Source organism: Schistocerca piceifrons, chromosome 2 (assembly GCF_021461385.2).
Source record: "Schistocerca piceifrons isolate TAMUIC-IGC-003096 chromosome 2, iqSchPice1.1, whole genome shotgun sequence".
In the NCBI taxonomy this organism is placed as follows: Eukaryota; Metazoa; Arthropoda; class Insecta; order Orthoptera; family Acrididae; genus Schistocerca; species Schistocerca piceifrons.
In genome coordinates, this window is record NC_060139.1 from 398,475,769 (window position 1) to 398,499,641 (window position 23,873).

The 23,873-nt window shown below is 41.8% G+C and overlaps 1 protein-coding gene across 2 annotated transcripts in view; it reads right to left on the reverse strand.

Moving 5' to 3' along the window:
- Nucleotides 1-23,873, reverse strand: part of LOC124776225 (vacuolar protein sorting-associated protein 18 homolog) — a 267,952-nt gene that overhangs the window by 159,350 nt on the left and 84,729 nt on the right. For both annotated transcript variants that reach the window (XM_047251081.1, XM_047251082.1), the window contains one exon: nucleotides 20,732-20,876. In XM_047251081.1, coding sequence (XP_047107037.1) covers nucleotides 20,732-20,876 — 145 coding nt within the window. The remainder of the gene's footprint in view (nucleotides 1-20,731; nucleotides 20,877-23,873) is intronic.

Consider the following 23,873-nt stretch of genomic DNA (forward strand, 5'->3'; position numbering starts at 1 on the left):
AACCTAAGAATGAGGCAGGTAAAGTAACATAATATATTAACTCCTCAGTAAAAATGAATGAAAGTGAGGGGGCTTGCTGCCAGAGGTCTGCAAGTTGTGCACAGAAAGGTTGGTGTCACATGGAATGAGGTCAGCATAACTACAGCTGGTCCTGCACCATGAAGCAGTTGAAGGAATGGGGAAGACTGTATTTGTGTATCAGCAGGCCATTACAGCGCACTATGGTGGTGTACTTCATTACAGCATGACCTGGAGACAAAATACGGATAACTACACATGGAGAAGAATCATCATGAAACAGGGAGAAAAACAAAGTTCACCAGTGTAGCTCAACAGGATTGAAAGGCACACAGTCTCACACTCAGCAGTCACACAGACACTGCATGCCAGTGGTCTCTCTGCCTGATGACCAATAAACTGTGATCTGTTAACACCCACACAACAACAGCACTATTTGTGATGCAAGAGCAAATGGATTGGATGATCAAAGAGGATTGGTGTCATGTGCTCTTCTCAGTTGAGAGCTGATTCAGTCCGAACAGTGATTCTGGATGTACCCTCATATGCTGAGAGGTGTAACATATAATGCACCCATGAACATCATTGAACAGGATCATTTGGGTGGTCCAGGTGTTATGATGTAGGGAGACATCATGTTGCATGGGCGTACCTCCAAATTTTTGACCTTCTCCTCTCTGATGGCTCCATCCACACCTCTGTCCACATTAAACTCACCACCACTGCATTTTGACAATCGTCATTCCTTCAATACCAAAAAATTCCCTCCCATACAGCCTGGCCACCCGCGGATGGAGTATCTGCAGTGACAAGAGCTCACTTGCCCAGTATGCTGAACATCTCACAAAGACCTTCTAAGACAGACACTATCCCCCAGACCAGTCTGCAAACAGATTTTCCATTCCATATCCCCACATACCCCAAATCCTCCCACAACCTCAAAGAACCAGGTACAAAGGAGCACCACCGTCATTTTACAATAACACCCAAGACTGGATCAACTGAATCACATCTCTCATCAGAGCTTTGATTATCTATCATCATGACCTGAAATTAGGGATACCCTAACCAAGATCCTTACCACCTCTCCTGAAGTGGTGTTCTGTTGCCCATCCAACCTCCACAACATCCTAGTCCATCCCTATGCCACTCCCAAACCCAACCTCTTGCCACAAGGATCATATCCCTGTGGAAGATCCAGGTGCAAAACCTGCCCAATCTACCCATGCAGCACTCCCTATCCCAGTCCTGTCATAGGATTATCCTACCCCTTCAGGGGTCAGGCCAACTGTGAGAGTAGCCATGTTATATATCAGCTCTGCTGCAATCAATGCTCAGTTTTTTATGTTGGTATGACTACCAAGCAGCTGTCCCCAGGATGATAGCCACCACCAAATTCTGGTGAACAGCAAACTGGACCACGCTGTCACATAACATGCAACTGTACAAAACATGGCTGATTTCAATAGCTGCTACACAATCCTGCCCATCAGGATTCCCCCCCTTCTACCACCAGCTTTTCCAAAATGTGCAGATGGGAGTTATCCATAATCCTTACAACACATTCTGTGCTCCTGAAAACATTCAGCCTCAACCTACAGTAATCTGCTGTACCCACAACCTCCTCCCAACTGTTTCTGTCCCCTCTGTCCTGTCACTTCCTCACTATTCTCTTCGCCTCACCCTCATTGTGCACTGCTCTCTGTTGGCATACCTACTAATCTTTCTTTCTCCCCTTCTCTGCCCCTCTCCTTTTCTCTGCCCCCCCCCCACACACACACACACACACAAACAAGCACTCACCCTCTCTCTCTCTCTCTCTCTCTCTCTCTCTCTCTCTCTCTCTCTCTCTCTCTCTCACACACACACACTCTCTCTCTCTCTCTCTCTCTCTCCCCCCCCCCCCCCACCCTTTCCCCTACTGCCTCTCAATGCTGCGACTGGTAGCCTTGTCCTGCTACTTCTAGTCCCTGCACACACTGCCAGGCAGTGCCAATTCCTCTTCTCCCACCCATACCCTGCTACCCTTCCTTGCACAGGCCTGAATTGTTGCTCCTGTTTGATGCCTTTCTGTTGCAGTCTGGCTGGAGTGGTCAGAGATAATCATCACGTGTGTCTGAAGTGTGCTTGCTTGTGTGAACGTGAGTATGTTTCTCTTTTCTGAAGAAGCCTTTGACCAAATGCTTATATTTAACATCTTTATGGTGAGTATATTTTCATAATATTGTTGATATTCCAACCTGGGATTTCCATTGTTATTTATTTAATCGATATCACTGTGTCCAGCAGCACACTACTAATACTGTATGCAGATATTAAAGAATTGTTTTCAGATGCATCTGCTTTAACTTATATGTTTCTACATTTAGAACACTGTTCATCACACAAAACAGAAATTCTTTCTGCATCATTCTACATCCTCCTACAGTCACTCAACAATGACACTTTTCCTTATACTACAGTATCATCAATAAATAGTCACAGGTTGCTGCTCACCCTATCTGCCATATAGTTTATGTACATAAAAAACAAGAGCTGTCCAATCAATATTCCCTGGGGCACTAGTGACGATATTCTTGTCGCTAATAGAGACTTGTCATGCAGGACAGCATACTGGCTTCTATTACTTAAAAAGTCTTTGGGCCAATCATATATCTGAGAAGATATTCCATGTGCTTCAATCTTCACAAACTGTCTGCAGTGAGGCACTGATCAAACACCTTCTTCTATGGTTCATAGGATACTGTGCAAAAAATGAACAAGCTGAGTTTTGATGAGCTATGCTTTTTAATTATTATGGGAATTAGTGAAGTTCGGTGGCAGGAGGAACAAGACTTTTGGTCAGGTGATTACAGGGTTATAAATACAAAATCAAATAGGGGTAATGCAGGAGTAGGTTTAATAATGAATAAAAAAATAGGAGTGCGGGTAAGCTACTACAAACAGCATAGTGAACGCATTATTGTGGCCAAGATAGACACAAAGCCCATGCCTACTACAGTAGTACAAGATTATATGCCAACTAGCTCCACAGATGACGAAGAAATTGATTAAATGTATGACGAGATAAAAGAAATTATTCAAGTAGTGAAGGGAGACGAAAATTTAATAGTCATGGGTGACTGGAATCGTCAGTAGGAAAAGGGAGAGAAGGAAACATAGTAGGTGAATATGGATTGGGGCTAAGAAATGAAAGAGAAAGCCGTCTCGTAGAATTTTGCACAGAGCATAACTTAATCATAGCTAACACTTGGTTCAAGAATCCTGAAAGAAGGTTGTATACATGGAAGAACTCTGGAGATTCTAAAAGGTTTCAGATAGATTATATAATGGTAAGACAGAGATTTAGGAACCAGATTTTAAATTGTAAGACAATTCCAGGGGCAGATGTGGACTCTGACCACAATCTATTGGTTATGAACTGTAGATTAAAACTGAAGAAACTGCAAAAAGGTGGGAATTTAAGGAGATGGGACATGGATAAACTGACAGAACCAGAGGTTGTACAGAGTTTTAGGGAGAGCATAAGGGAACAATTGACAGGAATGGGGGAAAGAAATACAGTAGAAGAAGAATAGGTAGCTTTGAGGGATGAAATAGTGAAGGCAGCAGAGGATCAAATAGGTAAAAAGACGAGGGCTAGTACAAACTCTTGGGTAACAGAAGAAATATTGAATTTAATTGATGAAAGGAGAAAATATAAAAATGCAGCAAATGAAGCAGGCAAAAAGGAATACAAACGTCTCAAAACTGATATCGACAGGAAGTGCAAAATGGCTAAGCAGAGATGGTTAGAAGACAAATGTAAGGATGTAGAGGCTTGTCTCACTAGGGGTAAGATAGATACTGCCTACAGGAAAATTAAAGAGACCTTTGGAGAAAGGAGAACCACTTGCATGAATATCAAGAGCTTCGATGGAAACCCAGTTCTAAGCAAAGAAGGGAAAGCAGAAAGGTGGAAGGAGTATATAGAGGGTCTATACAAGGACAATATTATGGAAATGGGAGAGGATGTAGATGAAGATGAAATGGGAGATATGATACTGTGTGAAGAGTCTGACAGAGCACTGAAAGACCTGAGTCAAAACAAGGCCCCGGGAGTAGACAACATTCCATTAGAACTACTGACAGCCTTGGGAGAGCCAGTCCTGACAAAACTCTACCATCTGGTGAGCAAGATGTATGAGACAGGTGAAATACCCTCAGACTTCAAGAAGAATATAATAATTCCAATCCCAAAGAAAGCAGGTGTTGACAGATGTGAAAATTACCGAACTATCAGTTTAATAAGTCACAGCTGCAAAATACTAACGCGAATTCTTTACAGATGAATGGAAAAACTGGTAGAAGCGGACCTCGGGGAAGATCAGTTTGGATTCCGTAGAAATGTTGGAACACACACGTGAGGCAATACTAACCTTACGACTTATCTTAGAAGAAAGATTAAGAAAAGGCAAACCTACATTTCTAGCATTTGTAGACCTAGAGAAAGCTTTTGACAATGTTGACTGGAATACTCTCTTTCACATTCTAAAGGTGGCAGGGGTAAAATACAGGGAGCGAAAGGTTATTTACAATTTGTACAGAAACCAGATGGCAGTTATAAGAGTCGAGGGGCACGAAAGGGAAGCAGTGGTTGGGAAGGGAGTGAGACAGGTTTGTAGCCTCTCCCCGATGTTATTCAATCTGTATATTGAGCAAGCAGTAAAGGAAACAAAAGAAAAATTCGGAGTGGGTATTAAAATTCATGGAGAAGAAGTAAAAACTTTGAGGTTCGCCGATGACATTGTAATTCTGTCAGAGACAGCAAAGGACTTGGAAGAGCAGTTGAACGGAATGGACAGTGTCTTGAAAGGAGGATATAAGATGAATATCAACAAAAGCAAAACGAGGATAATGGAATGTAGTCAAATTAAATCGGGTGATGTTGAGGGAATTAGATTAGGAAATGAGACACTTAAAGTAGTAAAGGAGTTTTGCTATTTAGGGAGTAAAATAACTGATGATGGTCGTAGTAGAGAGGATATAAAATGTAGACTGGCAATGGCAAGGAAATCGTTTCTGAAGAAGAGAAATTTGTTAACATCGAGTATAGATTTAAGTGTCGGGAAGTCGTTTCTGAAAGTATTTGTATGGAGTGTAGCCATGTATGGAAGTGAAACATGGACGATAACTAGTTTGGATGAGAAGAGAATAGAAGCTTTCGAAATGTGGTGCTACAGAAGAATGCTGAAGATTAGATGGGTAGATCACGTAACTAATGAGGAGGTATTGAATAGAATTGGGGAGAACAGGAGTTTGTGGCACAACTTGACAAGAAGAAGGGACCGGTTGGTAGGACATGTTCTGAGGCATCAAGGGATCACAAATTTAGCATTGGAGGGCAGCGTGGAGGGTAAAAATCGTAGAGGGAGACCAAGAGATGAATACACTAAGCAGATTCAGAAGGATGTAGGTTGCAGTGGGTACTGGGAGATGAAGAAGCTTGCTCAGGATAGAGTAGCATGGAGAGCTGCATCAAACCAGTCTCAGGACTGAAGACCACAACAACAACAACATGCTTTTTAAAGGTTTGCTGACTTGTGACAAAAGCTTTTCTGTCTCAGGGAAATTTACTATAGTCAAACTTAGAATATGCTCACAAATTTAGCAGGAAACCAACTTCAGGGATATTGTTATGTAATTTTGTATGTCTTTCACCATTCTTATAGACAGTGGTCTCCCATGCTTTTTTCCAGTTACTTGGAATGTTGCACTGGGCAAGATATTTGTGATAAATGGCAAAGAGTACTTTCTGTAAAATCGAAGTGGGATCCCGTCTGAAGCAGGTGACCTCTTTGTTTTTAAATCTTTCAGTTGCTTCTCAATGCCACAGACACCTATTTCTATCTTCTCCACACAGGAGCCTGTGCAATGGTCAAACTGGTACATCTCTACAATCCTCCTGCTGGAATGATTTTTAATTGAAAAATTTAAATCTTTAGCTTTCTTTTTGGTGTCTTCTATTTTCACAGAAGACTGCTCAACACATGACTGGATACTGGCTAGGAGCCTTCAAACGACTTAGTGATACTTTGTAGAACGAGAATTTTCTCTGGTTCTCAGCAAGATCTTTTGCTGAGGTTTGACAATGGAAGTTGTACGCGTAGTGATCTGATCTTTTTAGAGATGCAAGAATTTCTAATGAGCTTTGCTTGTAAACATTTCTTCACTCTTTTTTTAACCAAGGGTGCAACAATCACTGCTTCTTCAGCTTTTTCATAATTTTGTTACTAAATGAAAGCAGGTCTTTTCCATCCTCAATCCAATTATTCAGCAGATGCGTCTCCATGGCTATAAGAAAAGGCTGAAAAGTTCCTGACTGCCAGTAGGATACTGTATTTTTAGCAAATAAATTTATATTTTCTCCCCAATACAGTCCACTTTTCGGCCAATATTGTTTGTCCAAGATTTTCTCAACGAGCAGATTCCACCACAGTAATGCAATTCTGAAAGTACTGCAAAATACCCAACAACAGTTTTCATAAACTTTCCTTGGACTCAAAACATTTTTGAGCCATAAATTGTTTTTAGATTTGGGGAGGTGAAAAACAGAGGGTGCAAGTTTTATCAACAGAATGAATTTTCCAACATTTTGTATTTTAAACTCCTCAGCTTTCACACTACCAAAATACCTTTTGTGTAGTTGCATTGACATGAAGAAACAGGGTTCTTCACCTTCTCTTTTATTTTCTCACTCAGACAACAACCATAGTATTTGCCTGTTACTGTATTTGTTGCCCATTGCAAGGTAATAGTAGCTGTTTACTGAGGCTGGATGAACAGTAATGTCTGCTGCTCATTCCAAATCAGCTGGAAAATTAACTTCACATGCCAATCTTCTGTTCCCTCAACTGTGGTGGCATTGGGCTGGTTCTTAGCTAGCCAGGATTTCAATTACTAAATGAAAACTTATTTATATAGGGCAACAGAGGAATGCTACAGCCCAGCAAACAGACAAATCTGGTACATAATTCAGATATATTCACCATAAAACACATGAAATGTAAGGTAGCTTGTTTTCCTCTACATGAGACTGATCACTTACAATTAAAGAAATCACCTGGCATGCCAACATCCTGTTGCAGGACAAGACGAAACAAAATTTCAGGAACTGGAATATGAATTACTTGTGCAGCTCGTTTGGGAGTGTGCTAACAGAAAGTCATGAAGATAATTTAGAACTTTTAATCAAAGGGGAAACAGTTGGCAAACATGAGCTCTGCATTTGAACTATAGTGCAGACAGAGCAGTACAAACTAGCTTATCACATCTGCACAGAAAAAGTCATCCTGCTTGTTGATCTTTGTGCAAAGAGTTGCACTACTTGGAAATCATGATTGATATTAATGAGAGCATTTTATTCAGAAACCGTGGTAGTAAACCCAACTGCTCTAACTATGGCTGCTACCAAGTAAGGTATCCAAGCACACTGGCTCTGAAAATGGTGCAACACCCTCACTGCTGCTACCACAGTAGGGTGGTCCCATCTAAGAACTGCAATGAAATGAGGTGCTGCGAGCACCTCTCAGCACTTTTGTAGATTCGGGCACCTCACATAGACTCATGCACTTCACCACAATCGCATCTGACAACAGAGAGAGGGTCCTGTAGCCAACCTCTGACTACTTTTGGGAGACTGAAGTGGCACCAATTCTGCGAGGGTGTGAAAGCCTTGTATCATAGTGCTCCGAAGTAGCGACAGCTCGAAATTCAGTGTAACATCTTAGACACACTACAGAATTTTGCCATCTTGCAAATCATTTGCAATAATTAATCCAAGATCCTGAAAATTTCCCTGCCCCAACCAGTCAATAGGCCTCTATTCTATTCAGGCAGTTACCTTTCAAAGAATACCTGTTAAAAAGAATCTTTATCAATCCAAATATGTGATTGGAAATGTAACCTAAATTGAATTAGCAACTCTCTCTCTCTCTCTCTCTCTCTCTCTCTCTCTCTCTCTCTCTCTGTCATGGACTGGACTGGGCATCAATCATGGCTTCTCTGCCAGGGGCGGCCAGTTATCATGTGCTAATGTGCCACAGCAAACTGCAAATACCACACTAACATTATGCCATTTCTCTTCAAATGTGAACCAAGTATCACACTAAAATTACACTATTTCTCTTTTAATGTATTCTAGTATGCAACTAAAACATATGAAGATATGTTTTGTGGTGCTCTCTTCACAATAATTAGAAAGCAGTGTCGACTGCTGAAATGATGGTCAGCCATGCTGTGATCATCTCAGAGAAGGAATCTGCTTTCTATTATGTATGCTCTGATGTGACTTCTGGCACTATGAGTACTACGTTTCTCAGAGCAAAAGGTCAGTATTTTTCTTTCAAAAAGTGTGTGTAGCATACTGTGCAAATGCAGAATATAAGGGATTTTTGAGTAGCGGTTGACCTAAAAGTGATGGGGCCGAGTGGTCAGGTACACTGACTGGCAATTCACTGGCTCAAGTTTGATTCCCATTGCGATCATCATCTTTTTTATTCCTCGTAATGTTAAATTATTAATTGTAAAATTTAAATATATTTAAATAGTTCAATTTTGTACAAAGGAAAATTGCTACTCACCATATAGCGGAGATGCCGAGTTGCAGATAGGCACAACAAAATGACTGTCTCAAATAATAGTTTTTGACCAGTAAGGCCTTCGTCAGAATTAGACAGCAAACACACACATACACACCCACATAAACGCGACTCACACACACGACTGCAGTTTCAGGCAACTGAGGCCACACTACAAGCAGCAACATCGGTGCATGATAGGAGTGGCAACTGAGTGGGGATAGGAGGAGGCTGGGGGGGGGGGGGGGAGGAGGGGGAGGGATAGTAGGGTACGCGTGGCTGACAGTGACATGCTGTTGAGGAGCACGGAGGGACAAAATGAAAAGAGGATAGGGCAGCTATGTGTAGTTTGTGTAGTTGGGAGGTTAGACGGAGGGGTCAGAGAGGCGGGGAGGGGGACAGGGGAGGGGGGGATGCCTATCTGTAACTCAGCATCTTCACTATATGATGAGTAGTAACTTTCCTGTTGACAATATTGTTACAGTCCATCCTGGATTTTCCAGTCTGATAAACAGTTCAATTTATATAAATAAAATTAATATATTCAATTTAGTTATGATTACTGCCCTTGTAAGTTAAAAGACTAGAGGCCACCACATTGTTGCGCAGTGGTAAAATTCTCCACAAGCTGTCACTGATGTCTATGCTTCTTGTATAGCAGAAAAAAGTCTGTTACATAATCATTAAGAAAAATCTTTCGTATCCCAAACAACAGTAACATTTTTTAAATTTGAAATCAGTCTCATCTTTTCAGAGCAAGGCCACTATGTATTATACACAATAACAACTTGGCAGATTCAATAATTCTGATAATTTCATCTGCAATTGCAGTTTTTTATGACCTTTGTTAGGTTACATTCAAAAGAATATAGTCACAACTGAATTTAGCCACCATTTTTCTTAACTCTTGAATAGGAAGGAACAGATATGTTATAAATCTTCATCACTTTTGTATGCCAAATTTTTTTATGATGGAATCACACACACACACACACACACACACACACACACACACACACACAACAGAACCAGGAAAAAAGCTCTGTATACAAAACTATTCCCAGATCAATCTGATACCTGTGCTACTGCCCAAAACATTTAATTGATGTCAACACCATCTTTTCTTGTACAGTTCCATATTTTAAACTGACAGGCAGCCTGCTTTTTTTTCCCCAAAAGCATGCAGTAACACACAGAATTAATGGTCTTTCAGTCTTTGTCAAAGTCAATAAACTTTGCTTTTAAAACCAAAGAAATAATGACACATCTTTGCACATTAACAAACAAATTCCACATTGACTGGATGCTGTTCACCTCCTTTTTCATCATCTCTTGCTGTTTCTTTTTGGATCTGTTGCATAATGATTCAGGTAACATTTTTTTTTATCCCCTTCCATATCATAGTGATCATAAGCCTCTGACAAACTTTGATGTGTGTGTAATGCTACAGTCACAGCTGAGTAATTTCTGTAAATTTCATCTCTTTTTATGGATAGCGTATTTCAGAACTACTGTGAACTTTCCGTTTTATGGCCGTAACCATCAACTAATGACTGCTCCTAATCAGGATACTGTTTCAGTGTTACAGTGAGTAATACAGTCATTGAGCTGGTGACAATGGCTCATTTTCTGTACAACGTCTGGCGCAGAGTAAAAAAATTTTATTATTAAAGTTGACTTGAGATTTTGACAACACTGATTTTGAGTATTGCCATGTCTCCCCCAAATTACCTTCATCCCAACATTTGTCTTCACGAGTAATTTTATAACTATATGTAACATAATTCCACTTAACAGTTAATTTCCATTCATCCTGGAAGGCACAAAATGAACACAGTTGTGGACATTATACAATAAAACAATGGTGGGAGCCTCCTAATATGCCCGACTAAATGTGAGGGTCCAGTTCCCCTTGTAGGTCACTAGAGCAAACGAAGGCCAGTTTATATTTCATGTACATTCATATAATGATCTGATTTTGGTAGTTGAGTTTGGCACATCAAGTTTCTATTTCATACCTGGCATAGCATTTCACCTGTAGTTATACTGGACACCTTAATATATTCAGTGTTTCTCCTATCATCAAGTAATGAGCAGTTGTCAGAAAACTGTTACACCTCTGAAGACAGTCAGTAGATGTCTAAGTAGCCTACCAGTTTGATGAGCAGCAAATACACACATCGAAAAAAGTTTTGCATCAATTCGATTCTGAGAGTGCTGGAACCTGTTCAGAAAATTGGAATAGAGATCAACATAAACATCATTTCTACCCTTTTTACTGCTCATGAAAACCACACATTGCATGTCGTACCACCATACAATGAGACCTTCAGAGGTGGTGTTCCAGACTGCTGTACACACCGGTCGGTACCTCTAATACCCAGTAGCACAACCTCTTGCATTGATGCATGCCTGTATTCATCGTGGCATACTATCCCCAAGTTCATCAAGGCACTGTTAGTCCAGATTGTCCCACTCCTCAACAGTGATTTGGCATACATCCCTCAATCTATCCCAGACATGTTCGTTAGGGTTCACATCTGGAGAACATGCTGGCCGCTCTAGTCGAACAATGTCATTATCCTGAAGGAAGTCATTCACAAGATGTGCATGATGGGGGCATGAATAGTCATCCATGAAGACGAATGCCTCACCAATATGCTGATGATATGTTTGCACTATCGGTCAGATGTGGTGTCACAAGGCTTAGGCCTGTCCCACACCTCATTAAATCGACCAAGACTTATACGAATAATTGTAAGAACAGTTATTATTATTATGTTCTTTAAGTTTGTTTTTGGGTTTTCAGAAATACTGTGGGAATAAAGTTTATTTATGTTGCAGATAACGTGGAAGACATTGCCCAACGATCAACACGAAAGTTCAACGTAGCGGCAAGTGGGCAAGGAATAAAACGAATGCTGCAAACTACCGCGAGCCACGGATGAGCCTGGGCCGCGAGGGCGTCGAGCTTCCTAGATCGTTGTTGGACAACGTCAAAGGAAGAGACATTCTGCTTTCTCTTTGTAAACAGATCGATCGAGTCTTGAAAGGTTCATGTAAAACGTATAGGTGGGTGACACATTAGGTGGGACCCAATGCCTGTAATACTTCCACAGTTATTAAAAAGTTGTTAAATGGCAAAACCAATAGTTCATCATTTATATAGATAAAAAGTAGTAAAGATACAGGAAAGGAAGAGTTGAGGCGTCAGAACGAAAAGTGATACATCGCTCAGCAACGAAGAAGGACATATAAAACGGGCGTTACATGGTGAAAACAAATCAACTGATAAAATAGTAAGTCTGTAATTAAGCATAAAGCCACGTAACACTGCACAGAGGATGGCATTCATGTACCGTACAGGTGTTATGGCGCATTCCATGACCACCAGCGGCGTACATCAGCCCCACATAACGCCACCCTAAAACAGCAGGGAACCTCCACCTTTGCTGTACTCACTGGACAATGTGGCTAAGGCGTTTAGCCTGACCGGGTTGCCTCCAAACAGGTCTCCGACGATTGTCTGGTTGAAGGCATATGTGACACTCATCAGTGAAGAGAATGTGATGACAATCCTGAGCAGTCCATTCGGCATGTTGCTGGGCCCATATATACTGCAGTGCATAGTGTCGTGGTTGCAAAGATGGACCTCGCCATAGAGTTTGGAGTGAAGTTGCGCATCATGCAGCCTATTGCACACAGTTTCAGTCATAACACAACGTCCTGTGGCTGCACAAAAAGCATTATTCAACATGGTGACGTTGCTGTCAGGGTTCCTCCAAGCCATAGTGGTCATCCACTGCAGTAGTAGCCCTTGCGCAGCCTGAGTGAGGCATGTCATCGGCAGTTCCTGTCTCTCTGTATCTCCTCCATGTCCGAACAACATCGTTTTGGTTCACTCTGAAACGCCTGGACACTTCCCTTGTTGAGAGCCCTTCCTGGCACAAAGTAACAATGCGGACGTGATCAAACCATGGTATTGACTGTCTAGGCATAGTTGTATATCCTTCCTGGTGGAATTACTGGAACTGATCGGCTGTCAGACCCCCTCCATCTAATACGTGGCTGTTGGACCCCCTCCATCTAATACGTGCTGCTCATGTATGGTTGTTTACATCTTTGGGTGGGTATAGTGACATCTCTGGACAGTCAAAGGGACCATATCTGTGATACGATATCCACAGTCAACGTCTATCTTCAGAAGTTCTAAGAACCGGGGTGATGCAAAACTTTTTTTAATGTGTGTATGTGATTAACACCTGTATGTGAATAACATTTGCCATGCATTGGAGTGAAGAAAAGTTCTAAATTCGTTATAGGAATCAAAATATTTTTTCTTACTGCAATACAATCTTTATTTACATTAAAGACATGTTTTGCTGTTTATATTAAATGCATATCAGTGGCCTTTTTTATAGTACCAAAACCTGCACAGATTTTGGCATGACATGTAACTAAAAAATCTAATAAAGATGCCTTGAACATAAAAAGGCAAATGCATCTAGAATGAAAACAAATTTTATAGTGCATCAAGAAAAGATATTTGAATTTATGAAAGGAATATTTATATATGTTACAGAGAACGGTCACACCAACAACTATGAAGCAAGAATCTTGCAGTGTTGTGACACATCTGTGGTTCCTAAAGAAGAGCACAGCATCCACTCCATTAATTTCAGAGGCAACAGTCTGTATGACTGATTAATTTGGCCTCAGTCACCATGGCCTTGCTATGTGGTGCTGAGGACAGCTGCAAGTAACGAGAAACTACAGCTGTTATTTTTCCTGTGGATATGCAAATCTGCTGTGTGGCTTAATGAATGGCATCCTCTTGGTTAAAATATTCCTGGGATAAAATAGTCTCCATTCAGATTGATGGGTGGAGACTACTCAGGACAACATTGTCATCAGGACAAACAAACCGGCATTCTGATACATATCTCACAGAATTTAAAAAGGGTAATTGATAGGTTGAAGTTAGATATAGGGGAAATAGTGAAGTATGGTGGCATGAAGAAAGGGATTTCTGCTCGGGTGAGTAAAGAGTCAGAGGGGGAAGAAAAGAGAGGGATGAGGAGGAGGTGGACAGAGTGAGGGCGGAAGGATGAGATGAACAGAGGGAGGGAAGGAAGAGCTGGGAAGAGGGAGGAGCAGGATGAGCTGGACAGAGGGAGGAGGAAGAAGATGGAAATAGAGATGGGGGAGGACGGGAAGGACAGAGAGATGGGGAGTAGCCGATGGTCGGGATGAACAGAGGGAGGGAAGGAAGAGCTGGGAAGAGGGAGGAGCAGGATGAGCTGGACAGAGGGAGGAGGAAGAAGATGGAAAGAGAGATGGGGGAGGACGGAAAGGACAGAGAGATGGGGAGAAGGCGATGGTCGGGGAGATGGAGGAGGTGGGGATGTACAGAGAAGTGGGGAGAAGAGGACAGAAAATTGGGGGCAGGATGGGATGGACAGAGAGAGGGGGAGGAAGAGATGGAAAAAGAGAGGGGGGAGGAAGAGCTGGAAAAAGAGAGAGGGGGTAGCAGGAGACATGTGCAATATATGCGACAACCATATACATGATCAAAGCCATAGATAAAAAGCTAGTAATGAAAAAAAATAGGAAAGCTAGTAATAAAGCATATGAATAGCTACATGAACTTATGATTGTAGCCAAGACAGACATGAAGCCAATAGGCTTCCCTGTAGATCAAGTTTGTATGCCAGTTAGCTCTACAGATGAAGAGATTGAAAGAATGTTTGCTGATATAAAAAAATATTGAGGTAGTTAAAGGAAAGGAAATTTTAATTGTGATTGTGGCAAGTGGAACAGGAAAAGGTGCAGACGGAAAAATACACTGGAAAGTTTCAGGTACATTACACAACAGTACGACAGAGATTTCAAAACCAGATTCTAAACAGCAAAAACATTTCCAGGAGCAGATAAGGGCTCTTAGTTATGAATAGTAGATTAATACTGAAGAAACTGTAGAAAGGTAGGAATATTAGCAGATGGGTCACAGATAAATTGTAAAGATGAGAGTCTGTCGAACATTTCAAAGAGAGTTTTATGTAATCACTGACTGAAAAGCAAAATGAACACAATAGATGAGGAATACGTAGCTTTAAGAGATGAAATAGTAAAGGCAATAGAGGATCAAATACGCAAAAAGACAGGTTCCAGTAAACATCCATGGATAAGACACAAGAAATATTGAATTTAAGGAGAAAATATAAAAATGTAGCAAATGAAGCAGGATAAAGGTAATACAGAATCTAAAATGTGAAATTCACAGGATGTACAAAAGGGCTAACCAGGAATGGCTACAGCAGTAATGCAAGCACATATGCCTGTGGGAAAGATAATTACAGAGACCTACTGGGAAAAAGAGAGGCAGCTGGATGAAATTGTATTATTACATTCTTCTTGATTTATGAAAGTATTTTTCCCACCTCATATAGCCTGCACACCAGGGGGAATAGTTTTGTTATGTCTAGCTCAGACAACAAGCCATTACTAAGCACAGATGGGAAAGCTAGATGATGGAAGGAATATATAGGTGGGATATACAAGAGAAATGAACTTCAAAACAATATTATACAGAAGAAAGAGGAAGCAGATGAAGATGAAATGGGAGCAAATTGCTACAAGCTTTTGAAAGAACACTGAAAGACCTAATTCAAAACAAGGTGCCTGGAATATGTGACATTCCCTCAGAATTACTTATAACTTGAGCCAGCCTTGGCAAAACTATTCCACCTGGTGTGCAGGACATGAGACAGGTGAAATACCCTCAGACTTTGAGAAGAGTGTAATAATTCCAAATTAATTCCGAATACGAAGAATGCAAGTGCTGACATGTGTGACTACCATAGTACAACAAGGGTAATGGTATGTAGTCATATGAAATCAGGCAATGCTGAGGGAATTAGAATAGAAATTGAGATACTAAAAGTAGTAGATGAGTTTTGATATTTGGGCAGCAAAATGTGTGGCAAAACTGAAGTAGAAAAGATATAAAAAGCAGACTCGTAATAATAAGAAAATCATACCTGAAAAAGAGGATTTTGTTAACACCGAATACTGGGAAGGCCTTCTGGGAAGGCATTTGCACAGAGTGCAGCCCTGTATGGAAGGGAAATGTGAATGATAAACAGTTCAAACAGGAAGAAAATAGAAACTTTCGAAATCTGGTTATGCAGAAGAGTAGATGGGTAGATTGAATAACTACATAGGAGATACTGAATTTCACTAAAAGAAGGGATTGGTTAATATGACACCATGATGGGGCACCAACAAATTGTCAATTTGATAATGAAGGGAAGTGTGTGGGATAAAAATTTCAGAAGGATATCAAGGATTGAATATAGTAAGCAGCTTCAATTGGATGTAGGTATATCTATGTATTTAAAAGGTCCCATGGAATCATGCAAGCCATAGTTATTTGGTCATGAAATGAGGTAGTACAGAATGCTGTTTATTGAATTTGTAAACAAAGAATGAAAGTATTAACAAAACACAAAAACAGAGAGTACATGTATAAATAACGCATTACATAGGAAAGTCCTCAGCTACTGTGAGGAAGTCCTGTACACGACAGAAGTAGCATCTCACAAGGAAACCTTTCAACTTGGATTTGAATACTTGTCATTTACCACTTAATTTTTTCAGATCATCTGGAAGTCATTTGAACATTAAACATGTTGAATATTGTGAAACTTTCTGTACACTGCTGGAGGAAGCATTTTCAATGTATATATGGTATTTTCATCTACTGTTCACTGAATGAATGTTGCAATTTCTTCTGAAATAGTCAAAAGTCTAATCAACAAATTCCAAGATGGAATATACACTGAGGTGACAAACATAATGGGATAATGATATGCACATATACAGATGGTGGTAGTATTGTGTGCACAAAGTATAAATGGGCAGTGCATTGGTGGAGCTGTCATTTGTACTCACGCAATTCAAGTGAAAAGGATTCCAACGTGATTACGGCCACACAACAGAAATTAACAGACTCTGAACATGGAATGGTAGTTGGAGGTAGATGCAAGGGACATTCCATTTTGGAAATTGCTATGAAATTCAATATACCGAGATCCACAGTGTCAAGAGTGTGTCGAGATACCAGATTTCAGGCATTATCTCTCACCATGCACAACGCAGTGGCCGACAGCCTTCACTTAATGACTGAGAGCAACGGCATTTGCATACAGTTGTCAGTGCTAACAGGCAGGCAATAATGAGTGAAATAACCACAGGAATCATTGTGGAACGTAATGCAAATGTATCCATTAGAACAATGTGGCAAAATTTGGTGTTAATGGGTTATGGAAGCAAATGACTCACACGAGTGCCTTCACTAAAAGCGAGAAATTGCCTGCAGCACCTCTCCTGGGCTTTTGACCATATTGGTTGGACCCTAGACAACTGGAAAACTGTGGTCTAGTCAGATGAGCTCAAATTTCAGTTGGTAAGAGCTGATGGTAGGGTTTGAGTGTGGCGCAGACCCCACTAAGCCATGGACCCAAGGCCAAGGCACTCTGCAAGTTGGTGGTGGCTCCATAATGGTGTGGCCTGTGTTTACATGGAATGGACTGGGTCCTCTGGTCCAACTGAACAGATCACTGATTGGAAATGGGTATGGCCACGTAGCTGTAGACCATTTGCAGTCACTCATGGACTTCATGTTCCCAAACAATGATGGAGAATTTATGGATGAAAGTGTGCCACGTCACCAGGCCACAGGACATTCTGGACAATGTGAAAGAATAATTTGGCCACCCACATTGCTTCATATGAATCACATTGAACATTTATGGGACATAGGCAAGAGGTCAGTTTGTGCACAACCTCCTGCACCACCAACACTTTCGCAATTACAGATGGCTGTAGAGGCAGCACACCTCAGAATTTCTACAGGGGACTTCCAACAACTTGTTGAGCCCATGCTACATCAAGTTGCTGCACTACACTGTGCAAAAGTAAGTCCAATTCGATATGACATTTGTCACCTCGGTATATGTACAGGGATGGAAGAGTTATAATTCAGAGACACCTGAGCCATGGTCTACAAGAAGTTTGCAAAATGACATTGCAGATCAGTTTGACAGACCTTTTCTGAGCTAAGAATGTGCTTGATGAGCGCACAGAGTTACTCCTAAATTTTTGAGACAACAGAGCAAAAATAAGTAAATTAAACAGGTCTTTGTATTTTTGTGTTGGAGGCAGTGGAAATAATTCTTATCGTGAAGATAGCACCATTCAGTTTCTGCAAAAGATCTTGAATGTGGTACTTCCAAGAAAACCTTACATCTATTCTCAGCCCTACAAATTTAAAATGGTTGACTTCACTTGTGGTTTAACCAACTTTATACAATAAAATTTTGCTTTTACAAGAGTCTCACGATAGAAATGCTTGCATAGCATTTTGTTACAGTTTGGCATCATCTGCTCTCTGAAAGCTACATGCATATGTTGCTGACTCCCATAACAGCTAAATCATTTATATTATGTTCATGTCTTTCACAACACTTGGGTCATCCACAAAGAGAACAATTTTTGTGTTATCTGTCAGGTTTAGTGACAACAAATTATGTGTCCTGAGATTTGTCATTACTCTCCTACATAATACTTTCTCAAAACCTTTTGAAAACACTGACAGCAAATAAATTAGTTGTTAATTGTCTATGTATCTCTTTCACCCTTTTTAAAAATTTTTATTATAATCATATGAGTTAGCATAACATATACATGCACATAGGCTAATGTTCAAATTTGACAATCAGATCGCAGCACATGGTGTCACTTCATCCAAGTCTTTCAGACCACATTTAAAATGATGGAGTGGGCAGTTCTCCACAATATATGTTAATGATTGTTTCTCTACACCAGAGACACACACACCACTTTCACTATAGCCACTTCTTCAAGTCTGGTCAAATCCCCATTGTCCCATTAAGATGTGGTCGAGTTTTGACCATTCATATTGAGGAGATCGAACTGCAACTGTCCTCAATGGGCTTTGAATTAGATATTCTGGGGTGGATATTCATTCCAGCATTGTTTCCATTTCTCACTGACACTGTATGTGGCCCAAAGATCAGCCCATGGTGGCTTGAGTGACTTCAGGTGCATAGCTGTTAAGATTCTGGAAAACGCTACTTAGAAATGAATTCTTATGCAGTCCTATCTTCTTGAGAATTTGCACCTTGCCAACTTTTCTTCTGATATCCAGAGTGGAAATGTTGGACAGAACAGGCAACCACTGACTGGGAGTAGATGTAAGTGCCAATAATGGTCCTCTTGGCTTCATTTAGAATACAACTATCTCAGTTGTAAGTGTGCTGTTTTCCCATGCAGTAGCACAACATTCAGCAGCTAAGTAAACAAGAGAAACTGCAGCAGTGTGTGGTGAATATACATTTCCTCCAGTGTTATTTCCACTTAATTTGTGGAGTAGAATCATTTGAGCCAAGCTTCTTTGACAGTTTCATGCCATGCTGCTCAAATGATAGTGTCCAATCGAGGTAACATTAAGATATTTATGATCCTGTCACTTAACGTGTATCTTCCTGTTGGTCTCTGTATTATGGAGATGGAATGCTCTTACCTCTGTTTTACCTGGGTTTGGTTGGAGTTCAATTTGCAAAAATACTTGTTTAGTATAGTGAGGTCACTTAAGGGTGTACTTTTACAATGCTTGATATCTTTGTTCTGATATACTACTGTCAGGTCATCTGTACAGTGGATTTTCTTGGAGCTAGCAGCTGGAATATTGTTGACATATAAATTATGCAGTACCAGAGTTGGGACTGATCCCTGAGGCAGGCGTGTTCAGGCTTCTGCATCTGGTAACTCTTACACTCAAAAAACTGAAAACCTTCCATCCTTGCTCGCTCCTAACATGGAATTACATCAACGAACTTGAGCATCAGCTCTTATCCCAATACAACTTCACGTATTGCCATCATGACGACAAAGCTGCTGCCAATTTGACACTTTCCTGAAATCCAGATTCAACCAATGTTGTGAGCATTAGCACTTGATGTCAGCAACTCTGATTATTTCTAAGGCCACCCTGCTCAATTGGGATTATTTTATCAATTATGTGTTGGATGCAGCTGAGGATTAGTTTCTCCAGTAATTTATATTTCATGCTGACAAGGGAGACAGATTGATACTTAACTGCATCAGTTCCTTCTTTGTCTGGTTTCAAAACAATGATTACTTTTGATTTCAGGAACATCTTTGACAGTTTTGCAGTTTGCAGTATTTTGTTGAAGAATTCTAGGAGCCACTGTTTTGTCTGGAGGCCTACAGCTTTAAGGAACGCTGAATACACCCCATCAAATCCTGCAGCTTTATTTGTCCTCAGAGAGTTCAGGAATAAGGAGGGTTCATGTATGTCAGAGTCATATGCATACTGAAGAAGAGATTCCAAACAAGATTTCTTTGTGTACAGCTTTTTCTTCGCAGTTTTCTATACAGTGGTTTCACCAATGAGTATTTCAATTTGTCTGGAGACTGATCACATCAAAAAGACACGTTGAAAAAGCGAATGAGTACAGAAGTAATGTATGGTATGGTATGGTACAATTCTACTTGAAAGTTCATCACACTCATGCTAATCTATAATGATGTAATACTTTATTGCTGTGGTTATATAGAGTTGAAGGGTCTTGCACAGAGTAGGCTAGTTTGGAAAGCTGTATCAAATCAAATCACTGGACTGAAGATTGAAGACCACCACCACCACCAACAACAACAACAACATAGAATGAAGTTACACACCACTGATCATTAATCTAAATTATTCCACAGTTTAACATATTCTTACAGTACCAAGTTTGAACATCTCATGCAGAAAGAATTCTTAGTCAAATAGTTGAACCCTAAAGTCAACATTACTGACATGCATGTAAACAATTTTGAGTTTAGAATAATATCCATTTATAAGATCAGAATATAACTGATCGAGCAACCAAGATTATTTTTAAAATGCATAATAACATATTGGAATTTGTAAGTAGCTTGTACTTACAATAACCAAATAAAATTATACCTACAGCTGAGAAAATTTTTACAACTGAAACCTTTACCTGCCAAATAGCTATTTTCATTGATATGATGACGAATTACTCTTTCAAAATCCTTGTTCATTATTGTTAGCCTTATAAGGTTGTGCTTATCACCATGGCTTGCCATAAGGTCATAAACAGTACCTCTGTTGTTTTTGACACATTCCTAAAAATAAAATACTGAAATTACTATGATACTTTTACAATCACTGATGGAAAAATTAATTTTAATCTGAAATTGCATTAGTTCACAAAAAAGATCTGAGAGTTATCACAGATTCACAAACACAGTGATGGTTCCTTTACACAAAGTCACACTTCCTGAGTGGAATTCCCATGTGTAATATGGGGTGTTGCATATTTTCATGTTGTAAAAATAACAGTCAACATTTCAACTATCACCTAGAAAACAAAGTTACACAAATACTTCTTTATTTGTTTACAGTCCTGTCACACATTGAAATCCCACACCATACTACAGGAAGTGAGGAATTTGGTGTAAGGGAGGGCGGAAGGTAAATGTGGGATGGGATAAATGTGAGGTGAGGGGAACTGTAGTGTGGGGAATGGAGGAAGTGCAAGGAAGGGAGGGAAATGGGTGGAAGAGGAAAATTGCAAGGAATTGGGCAAATACGGAAGAGGGGGGGGGGAATGTGGGAAGAGGGGGGGAATGTGGGAAGAGGGGGGGAATGTGGAAAGAGGGGAGGGGGATGTGGGAAGAGGGGGGGATGTGGGAAGAGGGGGGGATGTGGGAAGAGGGGGGGGATGTGGGAAGAGGGGGGGGGGATGTGGGAAGAGGGGGGGGATGTGGGAAGAGGGGGGGAATGTGGGAAGAGGGGGGGGAATGTGGCAAGAGGGGGGGAATGTGGGAAGAGGGGGGGGGGATGTGGCAAGAGGGGGGGATGTGGGAAGAGGGGGGGATGTGGGAAGAGGGGGGGGATGTGGGAAGAGGGGGGGGATGTGGGAAGAGGGGGGGGGGGATGTGGGAAGAGGGGGGGATGTGGGAAGAGGGGGGGAATGTGGGAAGAGGGGGGGATGTGGGAAGAGGGGGGGAATGTGGGAAGAGGGGGGGGGAATGTGGCAAGAGGGGGGGAATGTGGGAAGAGGGGGGGGGGATGTGGGAAGAGAGGGGGGATGTGGGAAGAGGGGGGGATGTGGGAAGAGGGGGGGAATGTGGGAAGAGGGGGGGAATGTGGGAAGAGGGGGGGATGTGGGAAGAGGGGGGGATGTGGGAAGAGGGGGGGGTGGGGGAAGAGGGGGGGGTGTGTGGGAAGAGGGGGGGAATGTGGGAAGAGGGGGGGGAATGTGGCAAGAGGGGGGGAATGTGGGAAGAGGGGGGGAGGGAATGTGAGGAGAGTGGCGACATGTGGAGAGAAGGGGGGAACGTGGGGAGAAGGGGGAACGTGGGGAGAAGGGGGCCACATGGGGAGAAGGGGGAACATGGGGAGAAGGGGGCCACGTGGGGAGAAGGGGGGCACGTGGGGAGAAGGGGGGCACGTGGGGAGAAGGGGGGCACGTGGGGAGAAGGGGGGCACGTGGGGAGAAGGGGGGCACGTGGGGAGAAGGGGGGCACGTGGGGAGAAGGGGGGCACGTGGGGAGAAGGGGGGCACGTGGGGAGAAGGGGGGCACGTGGGGAGAAGGGGGGCACGTGGGGAGAAGGGGGGCACGTGGGGAGAAGGGGGAAATGCAAGGAGAGGGGGGAAATATGAGAAGAGGGGAAAATGAGTGGGAATACAGGGAGGGGGTAAATGCAGGGAGTGGACAAATGGGAGAGCAAGAAAAATGGGAAGGAAGGGTTGGTTCGTTGGTTGTTTGGGGAAGGAGACCTGACAGCGTGGTCATCGGTCTCATCGAATTAGGGAAGGATGGGGAAGGAAGTCGGCCGTGCCCTTTCAGAGGAACCATCCCGGCATTTGCCTGGAGTGATTTAGGGAAATCACGGAAAACCTAAATCAGGATGGCCAGACGCGGGATTGAACTGTCGTCCTCCTGAACGCGAGTCCAGTGTCTAACCACTGCGCCACCTCGCTCGGTTGGAAGGAAGGGAGGAAGGGATGTAAGGAGGAAGGGATGTGGGGAGGAAGGGCATGTGGAGGGAAGGATGAGCAAGGGAGGGATGTGGATAAGGAGGGGTGTGGGGAGGTGGAATGTAGCAACGTGGTATGTGTGGAAGGTAGTTGTGTGGAGTATGGGGAGACAGTGTGAAGAGGAACAAAAAATGGAATTGGGAGGAACTGATGGAAATAGAAAAATAACACACATCAAAAAAAATTTTGCATCACCCCAGTTCCCAGAACTCCTGAAGATAGACGTTGACTGTGGATATTGTATCATAGACACAGTCTCTTTGATTGTTCAGAGATGTTACTAAACCCACCCAAACATGTAAATGACCATGCATGAGCACTGTCTATTAGAGTAGTAATAGACGGCAAATCATCGAGTAAAACTGAAGTGATATCAGGTGTTCCCCAGGGAAGCGTCCTGGGACCCCTGCTGTTCCTGATCTATATAAATGACCTGGGTGACAATGTGAGCAGTTCTCTTAGGTTGTTCGGAGATGATGCTGTAATTTACCGTCTAGTAAGGTCATCCGAAGACCAGTATCAGTTGCAAAGCGATTTAGAAAAGATTGCTGTATGGTGTGGCAGGTGGCAGTTGACGCTAAATAACAAAAAGTGTGAGGTGATCCACATGAGTTCCAAAAGAAATCCATTGGAATTTGATTACTCGATAAATAGTACAATTCTCAAGGCTGTCAATTCAACTAAGTACCTGGGTGTTAAAATTACGAACAACTTCAGTTGGAAAGACCAAATAGATAATATTGTGGGGAAGGCAAGCCAAAGGTTGCGTTTCATTGGCAGGACACTTAGAAGATGCAACAAGTCCACTAAAGAGACAGCTTACACTACACTCGTTCGTCCTCTGTTAGAATATTGCTGCGCGGCGTGGGATCCTTACCAGGTGGGATTGACAGAGAACATCGAAACTGTGCAAAAAAGGGCAGCTCATTTTGTATTATCACTTAATAGGGGAGAGAGTGTGGCAGATATGATACGCGAGTTGGGATGGAAGTCATTAAAGCAAAGACGTTTTTCGTCGCCGCGAGATCTATTTATGAAATTTCAGTCACCAACTTTCTCTTCCGAATGCGAAAAT